The following is a 10,543-nucleotide window of genomic DNA, read 5'->3' on the forward strand; positions in this document are numbered from 1 at the left end:
GCGTTCCTCTTCACAGCCGCCGGTGACAGCCAGCAGCATGAGATGCCATAGCGACCCAGACGGGCCCCACGGCATCAGGGGATGTCCTGGCCAGGCACCCCTGTGCCCCATAGCGGCCGCCTGGGTCGCTATGGCGATTGTTACGCCACTGGTATTCAGCACACATGGACGTGGGATTTATGTGCTCAGGCTAACTGTGCATGTGTGCACATACATTGGTTTACATAAAGCTGTGATCTGATGGGCCAACGGGCCCCACGGCATCAGGGGATGTCCTGGCCAGGCACCCCTGTGCCCCATAGCGGCCGCCTGGGTCGCTATGGCGATTGTTACGCCACTGGTATTCAGCACACATGGACGTGGGATTTATGTGCTCAGGCTAACTGTGCATGTGTGCACATACATTGGTTTACATAAAGCTGTGATCTGATGGGCCGCTAGAGCAAAAGACCCAATTTGCTTAGGCTTGTGGGTGTGATTCTTTGGGCCCCTGTAGACGAGCTTTGTGTTCAAATAGAATTAGTTTTATTTTTTATTTTCACCTGCCAGTAACACACTTCCTGTCCTTAGGTGACAACACTAACTCCTGAACTGTACCTATGAAGGGAGCCATGGTTGTCACCCAGGCTGGCCATGTCTGCCTTTGTTCGTCTGTATTCTAGACATGTGCAATTCGTTTCGTTCCGAATCAAAATTCGTACGAATTTTCCGAAAATTCGGACACATCCGAATTTCCGAATCCCAATGCATCCGTGCATTTAATTAATTAAAAATAAATAATAAAAATTAAATTAAATAAAAAAAGAACCGAAGCGGAGGCGGGGCACATGACGTCACATGACACTGCGCGTGTGCGGCTTTGGGTGACGCCGCACGCCTGTTGGGGGGGCACATATTTTTAGCTTTTTGCCTATGGCTCTGGGGGTATCTGAGCCTTTAAGAAGCCAGGGGGCTCCCACACCATTAGGCTCCACCTATACCTAAAATATAATATATTTAATAATAATGTTTTGTGTGCACTGATCTTTTTATACCTCTATTTACATTCTGGAAACTAATGACAATCTAAATGAAAGACTACAAAACATGTCGACCTCCTCCTACTTTTACTGTACGTGACACTGATAATGGCCGTCCTACCACGTACAGCCATTTATGATGGTGCATTATTCCATGAAATGTCAGTATAAGCCTACAAGGACAGCTAAGGTTCTGGTTTCCTGAGAGGGCACATGTCATGGATCCCAGGGAAGTAAACCATGTGATATTTCTGCCTCATAATTACAGTATATCTAATGTCCTTATTTTTGAAGTTGCAGGGTGTAATGCACAAGCATGGGGTGCAATCAGGACCGGATTTACCCTCCCTGCTGCCCCAAGGCCTGGTTCCGCAATGCGCAAACCCCTCCCCCCCGCCGTGGAGAATGCCAACCAGATAGCGTTGGTTTGAAAAAAAATGTATTGTTTCTTTGTTTCTTCCTTTTTTTTTAAACTTTATCACTTAATTTTTTTATAAATTTTTTTACTTTTTACATTTTTTTTTATCTTGTCATCTTTTACTTTATTTTAAAAAAAATTTTATCTTATTATTTTTTATTTATAATAATTTTCTTTTTAAAAAAAATATTTTTCTTATTATTTTTTACTTTTTATTTATTACTTTATTTTTTAATGTCATTATTATTACTTATTATTTTTTTACTTATTTTATATATTTGTAGTCAAAGCCCCACTGTTACGTACCCGAGAATCGAGATGATGGACCTGCCTACAATGACCTGGGGGTGTGCCGTGGTCACTATGGTCAGTATGCAAAATAAGGGGGCATACTCACAGTACAAGGTAACTGAAAAAAGGGGGTGAGGCGTGTGGGATGACACCCACGAGCCGACAAGTGAGTGTGGGAGATGGCTTAAAATGTGTGGGTGCTCCTCCCACAAATACTTCTAATTAATTAGCCTACCACTTATGTTATTATTTTTTTATCAATTTTTTTTTCACCTAACTTTATTGCTATCACACAGGAGCTAACAATCCCCTGTGTGATAGCATTTTGAGGTGACGGGTTCTCTTTATTGACCCTGTCACCTCCAATACAGGAGTTCTAGCACAGCACTGTGCTGGAACTCCGGTGACAGCTGAGAGAGGAAGACGGTTCTCCCCTCTCACTGTATACACGGAGCGGCAGGGTTACTTTTAACCCTGCCGCTCTGCTCACCGCTCTCCATGCTGAAGAGAGGACAGAGGCGGGAGCTGGAGCCGGAAGAATGTTCCGGACGTCAGGAGACTTCAAACCTGTGCCGCCCCTCTGCTCCCTGCCCCCTCGAGGCCGGGCCACGGTGGCCTTGTTGGAAATCCGGCCCCGTGTGCAATGCCCTTTTCATAAAGGAGGCTGAGCTACTTTACCATGGCTGCGCACCCCTGCGGGGCCTTAAAGCGACCTACAAATGATCATCGTTTACCTGTAATGACATCATTGAGGTTCTTCCCGGTGTGGTGGCCGCTTAGTAAGTCTGCCAAGCCTACGATGACCAGTCCGCCGATGGTGACCAGGATCCCGACCCATTGGCTGCACTCCAACTTCCTCCCCAGGAACGCCACAGACAGAAGACCCGTGAAGATGATGACGGCTCCTCGCAGCATCTGGAAGCTGGATGCGCTGGTCATGTTTAAGGCTGAGGGAATGATGAGAAAGGAACCATGAACAGGATTTGGAAACTAGAAGGTCTGAATCCAAGCATTTAAACGTCATAGAAGCTTGTTAAATCTGCAGCTTTCATAAAATAATGCCTGGTGGCACTGCCAAGAAAGTCCTTCAGCAGGCACTTCCTGTTATAGGGTGACAACTGTCTCCCAAGTGTGCCCCTTCATTGTCACGCTTTAACGATATCTCTTCAATTAACCGACCGACGTCCATAAACTCCAACTTTATTGTAGATTCAATAATAGTCCAAAACACAGCACATACACCACCATAGTAGCTCTTCCACTCCAGCGCCTCTATGAACCTCTATGATGAAGCCCGGGTGGTGAAACGTGTGATAGGCGCTGGAGTCGGAGAGCTACTATGGTGGTGTATGATATTCTGTGTTTTGGACTATTATATTAAATCTACAACAATAAAGTTGAATTGATGGAGATCGGTCTTGTGCGGCCGATTGGAGAGATATCGTTTAAGGAGTTGGAGCACCCGATGTGCATACTGATGCAGTCTGATGGAATTGGAGCGGTGAGTCTCTGCCTTTCTGCATTGTCACCCTGTCACATGAATCCTTGGTAGAGACCGCCAGCAGCAGTGCCAACGCTAACCCAAAGTGTATAACCCTGATTGAGATGCTCCCATTACATGTACGCTATATTGCCAAAAGTATTGGGACGCCTTTACACGCACATGAACTTTAATGGCATCCCAGTCTTAGTCCGTAGGGTTCAGTATTGGGTTGGCTCCGTCCTTTGCCGCTATAACAGCTCCGCCTCTTCTGGGAAGGCGTCCACAAGGTTTAGGAGTGTGTCTATGGGAATGTTGGACCATTTGTGAGGTCAGGTACTGATGTTGGAGGAGAAGGCCGGGCTCGCAGTCTCCGCTCTAATTCATCCCAAAGGTGTTCTATCGAGTTGAGGTCAGGACTCTGTGCAGGCCAGTCACGTTCCTCCGCCCCAAACTCCCTCATCCATGTCTTTATGGGCCTTGCTTTACTATCCAATCACATTAAGGAGACACATTTGTCACTCCGGGTCTTCTTCAAGCTAGCTGTACCGTTACCTTCTGTTTGGCCCTCTGTACTCACCCACATACATGATGCAGGTGCCGGCCATGTCACAGATGGCCGGTAGGAGGAAGATGAGAGAGTTGAAGGGCTGAGAAGCATCCATGTTGGGCTGGGGAGACCGCTTGTCCCGGAACACCAAGATGTAGAAGACGGCCAAGCAAGAGAGCTCCCCCAGGAACATTCCCACCGCCTGAGATAGAGAGAGACAGATTAGAACATAGCATAGAACATGTACTTCATGGAACCTCCATACCGTAGAACATAAATGATTCCATCACCAACGCTGCATGCAAACAGGTTCAGTAAAGGAGTAGTTGATGTGCAGAGTGCAGTACCCCCTTACCCAATCAGAAATCACCATTCACTAATCCGACTTCAGCAAATTGAATTCTGATGAGCTGCAGGGGATCTTGTACTTTGCACATCATTAGAGCAGAGCTATGCTGAGATATGGGAAACAACCATCTACCCTGTTTCCCCGAAAATAAGACCTACCCCGAAAGTAAAACCTAGCACTATTTTTCAAGATTCCTGTAATATAAGACCTACCCCGAAAATAAGACCTAGTTTGGTGGTAACATGTGAGGGGAAACTTGAAGAGCAGGAGAGATGGTATCAGCCTGCAGGGACATACTGTATTAAGGGGATGACAGGGGACTCCCCGACAAGCGCATTGACAGGGAGCACTCCAGTACCATACTTCACCAACTTCTGTCCCCCTGAAGGCACTGCTTAATGTAATGGTACTGTACTGTAATGTGTACCGGTAAATGGTACCGTATTTTACCACGCTGTCCACTGACTGATGTCCCCACTGCTGCACCACTGGTACAGCTGTCCCTGATGGCAAAGGAAGCCGGCGCTGTAGAAAGCAAGGCTGCAACGGCGGAGGGAGCAGAGTCGCATTAGCCGATACTTCCTCTATAGCACCGGTTACTGTGATAGGCGGAGTAATACCAGATGCGCTCCGCCTGTGTAAGTGAAAGAAAGGGATCAGCATTACCGATACTGACCATTATGTTGTACATTAAAAAAAAAAAAGACATCCCCTGAAAATAAGACCTAGTGTGTTTTTTGGGGGGCAAAAAAAATATAAGACAGTGTCTTATTTTCGGGGAAACACGGTAAGGGCCGCTGCACACCTGGGCAATCTGTGACCGCGCAGCAATCGTGCACGATACTAAGTCGCGTGTCCCAGATCACTCAGGTCTGCACCGGGCCTCAAAAGAAGGGTAACAGAAGGGGTGAAATACCTGTCCTGGAGAAAATGCTGCTCTGAGACCACTTCTGTGCTGCTCACAGGTTTGAAGCCCTAAGCATTCGATCACATGACCTCTGCTGCCTCGGTGACTAGGCCTTCATGAATGTGGCTGTTGCTGGAGAGAGCTCCGAGCAGCATTTTCCCCAGGAGAGGTGAACATTTTCTGCCCCTCCTAATGTAGTATCAACCTTTTTACAATATACATTGCATTGCCCAAGCATTTATAGTCATCATGTTTCCAAACAGCTCCAGCTCTCTCAGCTCGACTTCCCTGAACTTCCTGTCTAGTACAAGATCACAAGGGACAGAGCAGTCTCCGGTAGCCGTCCATCTACTAGCATGGAGAAGGGAGAAGCTCAGGGGAGGGCGGTGTCTTGCCTTGCTGTGGCTGTGTGTTGGTGGAGACACACCCAGTTCACTAGCACACACAAGGGTGGCTCCATAGGACCCTGTAAGCGAAAGGAGCCACCCCAAAGCGAGATATTCACTATGGAGCCAAAAGATCCAGCCATAGCTTCCTGTGATCCTTCGGTTCAGTCGAACTGAAGGGCTGATTACGGGCTATTCACTACAGCACGTACAGCAGCCAAAGGCAGCCATGCGGCTCAGCCGAGCCAAAGGCATGTGTTTCGGCTTGACTGAGCCGAAGTGACAGCCGAAGCGTGGAGAAAGGGGGGGCCAAAGGGCCGACCTTTCTCCACACAGATTACAGTGAGGTTACGGCTGGCTCCGCCCAGTTTTAATGACAGATCAGCGTCCCCGAATGACCTGGGGACGTTGATTTGTCATTAAACAATAACAACTGGGCAGAGGCGGCCATGACATCACAGCCGGCTCCGCCCAGTTGTTATTCATTGGCTTGCGACCTATTAGAAGACAGTAATGGTACTGTACTGTAATGTGTACCGGTAAATGGTACCGTATTTTACCACGCTGTCCACTGACTGATGTCCCCACTGCTGCACCACTGGTACAGCTGTCCCTGATGGCAAAGGAAGCCGGCGCTGTAGAAAGCAAGGCTGCAACGGCGGAGGGAGCAGAGTCGCATTAGCCGATACTTCCTCTATAGCACCGGTTACTGTGATAGGCGGAGTAATACCAGATGCGCTCCGCCTGTGTAAGTGAAAGAAAGGGATCAGCATTACCGATACTGACCATTATGTTGTACATTAAAAAAAAAAAAGACATCCCCTGAAAATAAGACCTAGTGTGTTTTTTGGGGGGCAAAAAAAATATAAGACAGTGTCTTATTTTCGGGGAAACACGGTAAGGGCCGCTGCACACCTGGGCAATCTGTGACCGCGCAGCAATCGTGCACGATACTAAGTCGCGTGTCCCAGATCACTCAGGTCTGCACCGGGCCTCAAAAGAAGGGTAACAGAAGGGGTGAAATACCTGTCCTGGAGAAAATGCTGCTCTGAGACCACTTCTGTGCTGCTCACAGGTTTGAAGCCCTAAGCATTCGATCACATGACCTCTGCTGCCTCGGTGACTAGGCCTTCATGAATGTGGCTGTTGCTGGAGAGAGCTCCGAGCAGCATTTTCCCCAGGAGAGGTGAACATTTTCTGCCCCTCCTAATGTAGTATCAACCTTTTTACAATATACATTGCATTGCCCAAGCATTTATAGTCATCATGTTTCCAAACAGCTCCAGCTCTCTCAGCTCGACTTCCCTGAACTTCCTGTCTAGTACAAGATCACAAGGGACAGAGCAGTCTCCGGTAGCCGTCCATCTACTAGCATGGAGAAGGGAGAAGCTCAGGGGAGGGCGGTGTCTTGCCTTGCTGTGGCTGTGTGTTGGTGGAGACACACCCAGTTCACTAGCACACACAAGGGTGGCTCCATAGGACCCTGTAAGCGAAAGGAGCCACCCCAAAGCGAGATATTCACTATGGAGCCAAAAGATCCAGCCATAGCTTCCTGTGATCCTTCGGTTCAGTCGAACTGAAGGGCTGATTACGGGCTATTCACTACAGCACGTACAGCAGCCAAAGGCAGCCATGCGGCTCAGCCGAGCCAAAGGCATGTGTTTCGGCTTGACTGAGCCGAAGTGACAGCCGAAGCGTGGAGAAAGGGGGGGCCAAAGGGCCGACCTTTCTCCACACAGATTACAGTGAGGTTACGGCTGGCTCCGCCCAGTTTTAATGACAGATCAGCGTCCCCGAATGACCTGGGGACGTTGATTTGTCATTAAACAATAACAACTGGGCAGAGGCGGCCATGACATCACAGCCGGCTCCGCCCAGTTGTTATTCATTGGCTTGCGACCTATTAGAAGACTCTTGCAGGTGCCAGCCAATAGGAAACAGTTAGGCGGAGCTAGCTGTCACCGCTAGCTCCGCCCAATTTTTTTATTTTGCTGGCATCTGTCAGGCGCTTCATTATGTGGCGGGAGTTTGTCGCGTGCGGTCGGGTCGGCATACTGCGTTTTTTTTCTTTTCCTATTTTTTAAACATTTTTAAAATAATTTTCCAACTTTTTTTTTAAATTTCACTTCTTTTCTATTCTGCTCGCTACCTCGGAGGTACCGAGCAGAATAGCCGAGCTGAATGCCGCTCGGCAGCATTCGGCTATTCACTTACTGCCGCTCGGCCCCTATGAGAATTGGGGCGAAGTGCAGCGAGCGAGCTGCCGGAGCTTCGGCTCAGCCGATCCAGATGTTGGATCGGCTGAGTTGAACTCGTTCTGTCCTTCGGTTCAGCATGTTCGGCTGCCTTTGGCAGCTAAGTGAATAACCCCATAAAACTTTAAAACATCATGGATCAGCATCCATTGTAAGCGATTTCATCAGGATCTAAAATAGCTTAAAAATTGAGCACAGCTCCCCTTCAATGTGTGATGGTGACTACTGATGAGCCAACCAGTCTGGGTTCAGTTTGCTTGTGTCACGTACCTGAGGTAAGACCGAATGGGTGGAGATGGCGCCCCTTGCGTCCCTTGTCCAGCTCCCCTGGACGTGGTGACAGGGAGAGAGGGGCACAGGGTAGCACTGGTGCCTAGGCTGTAGCCGACCAGATGCAAGCGAGGTACAGAAGCGGGAGGCAGAAGCCAAGTCGGAGGTCACGAGCCAATCGGGAGGCGGGAGCCATGTCAGGAACAAGCAGAGGTCTGGAGCCGGGTACAAGCAGCAAGCAGAAGAAGGGTCGAGGCAAGCCGGGTCGGGAACTGGAGACAACAGGATAACAACAAGCAAAGGATCACAGGAACAGCAGAGGGAGAGTGCAGCAGGTCCGGTTATATATGCTTCCTCAGATGTCACTTCCTGTGTGACTCTTTGCAGAATGCACGCGCATCCTCTGATGCACGTGCGCGTGCACATTCCTATGAAACAGCGCACGTTTACCTGCAACTCTAAGGATGGGCTTTTGAGCATGCATAGAGGTGCGGACGGGGAAGGGCATGCTTGGATGCTCACTGATCCCATCCAGAACCCCCGGGTTAGGCAAAAGCCCAAGTAAGCGGAACCCACGGCGACCCGTGTCCTATAAGGCAGCACAACATCATTGTTTGGGTGTCCCCAGAGCGTCATATGTGGGTGTGCCTGGCTGTGTCCCAGCAACCAAAAAAGCTGTGGTGCCCAGTCACTGCTTTCCAAGCAACTGATGATGCTGTGCGGGTTACATAGAGTGGTTGGTTGCTAGGACACAGGTGGAGGTTCTTCCGAGCGACAAATTGTGAACAGCTTGGGCTTGGGTTGACCCCACAGAACCCAAAACTCGCCCCTACTGGGGACAACAATATCATATATCATATGAGGGGGAAGGAAGGAATACAAGAAGAAGATGAAAGGAAAGGGAGGAAAGTGAAGGGAAAGGAAGGAAAGGAGAAAGGGGAAATGGAGGGAAGGGAAAGGGAAAGAAAGAAAAGGAAGGAACGGGAAATGGAGGGAAGGAAGGAAAGAAAAAGGGGAAAGAAGGGGAAGAGAAGGAATTAAAGGGAAATGGAGGGAAGGAAATGGAGGGAAGGAAGGAACGGGAAATGGAGGGAAGGAAGGAAAGGGAAAGGAAGAAAATGAGGAAAGGGAAATGGAGGGTAGTAAGGAAAGGAAGGGGAAGAGAAGGCATTTTATCTTTTCAGGTCAAATTTAATGTAATACCACGTTATGGCCACAAGATGGCGCCAAAGAGCTTTGATTTGTTATAATTATAATAGACTTTCCATGACTTCATGGCTAAGCTCCTCCCACTGCCACCCAGCAGGCGGAGCACATCCGGGGAAAGCCAGGCCACATTCCCCAAGTGGGGAAGGGAAGGAAGGAAAGGGAAAGGAAGAAAAGGGAAATGGAGGGAAGGAAGGAAAGGGAAAGGAAGAGAAGGAAGGAAAGGTTCCCTATAAACGTGGAATAACTTGTCCGGTGGGCATTGCTGACAAAGATCCGGACATGTCACTCACCTGAAGGAACGGATGCTGGAACTGATGAACGGGGTCATCTTTGCATCCTCCAGCACTGAATGTGTCCGCCCACCTAGGAGGAGGAGGAGGAAATGTATTCTGTGAGATGATATTTTCCTATAAAATCTTCTTTTCTTTATAGATACATCTTTCCATCTGGACACACTGTGTGCACTAAACACTCAAGGAAGGCAGTATAATACTCTTTGCGTTGCAGCCTCTTGCTGACGCTGATCTCACTGCACCCCACAGAAGCATTTGGGGAACGTTCAGAATCGCAAAGCTTGTGAGGAGAACATTTCCCACTCCAGCACTGTGTGGGAAACGTTCTCATGGAATTTGGAATTCCTCCGCTTTCCCAGGATTCCGGGAGAAGACGCAGTGACGTCACCCTTGCTGGAGGCCTTGCAGTAATTCTGTTTATATTTTACTTTCAGCTTATTACGTATCTTATTATGGGATGGGGGGGGGGTCACATTGTGTTTTAGAGCAAGGAAACCCCCTCCCGGGATGGACTACTATCTCATGTTTAGTTGACTGATTTGTATTGAGATTGTAGTCCATCCCGGGAGTGAGCTTGGAACGGTAACTACTTTACAACACACACAGGGACCACTTGAAGGACTTGTTTAGGGCCACTTGAAGGTGTTACAGATGAGGAGCTCACATATTCTGGTCAAAATCCAAATACCTCAAATATTTTTGGTAAATTGGCCTTTCTGGGAGTGTTTAAAAGGAAGCCTTTAATGTGCCCACCACCATCAGCTCCCTTACTTAAAGTGCCCATGAAGCCAGGAACAAGTATAGTTCTGGATAGATCAGGTGATCATTAAAATCCCAATCAGGTGTCCCCCTGGGGGGAGGTTTCCCTAAACTTCCTGTCCTAAAGACACAACAAAAAATAAAAAGGAAATCCCACCAATGAGGGACGCTTATCATAGGGTCAGGTGACCCCAATGGAAGACTTCTACTTGGAGACAACCAAAATTTGGATCCCCCCCCGTCTGACTCGGGGACAAAGGTCACCAGACAGCAATGAAAACCTGACAGGGGTTCTCATCCTTCGTCCTTCTCTGAAACTGAACAAAAAGAAAACAAGTTTTGACTTTTTGCAAAATT

The 10,543-nt window shown here is 48.4% G+C and overlaps 1 protein-coding gene across 1 annotated transcript in view; it reads right to left on the reverse strand.

Moving 5' to 3' along the window:
* SLC35F6 (solute carrier family 35 member F6) overlaps window positions 1-10,543 on the reverse strand; it is a 31,331-nt gene that overhangs the window by 10,801 nt on the left and 9,987 nt on the right. Inside the window, exons 2-4 of the mRNA XM_018569859.1 lie at window positions 9,425-9,497; window positions 3,789-3,960; window positions 2,463-2,675 (exon numbers count right to left, since the gene is read on the reverse strand). Of these exons, the coding sequence (XP_018425361.1) occupies window positions 2,463-2,675; window positions 3,789-3,960; window positions 9,425-9,497 (458 nt within the window). The remainder of the gene's footprint in view (window positions 1-2,462; window positions 2,676-3,788; window positions 3,961-9,424; window positions 9,498-10,543) is intronic.

This window comes from Nanorana parkeri, unplaced genomic scaffold (genome assembly GCF_000935625.1).
Source record: "Nanorana parkeri isolate BGI_ZX_2015 unplaced genomic scaffold, ASM93562v1 scaffold1413, whole genome shotgun sequence".
Taxonomy (NCBI): Eukaryota; Metazoa; Chordata; class Amphibia; order Anura; family Dicroglossidae; genus Nanorana; species Nanorana parkeri.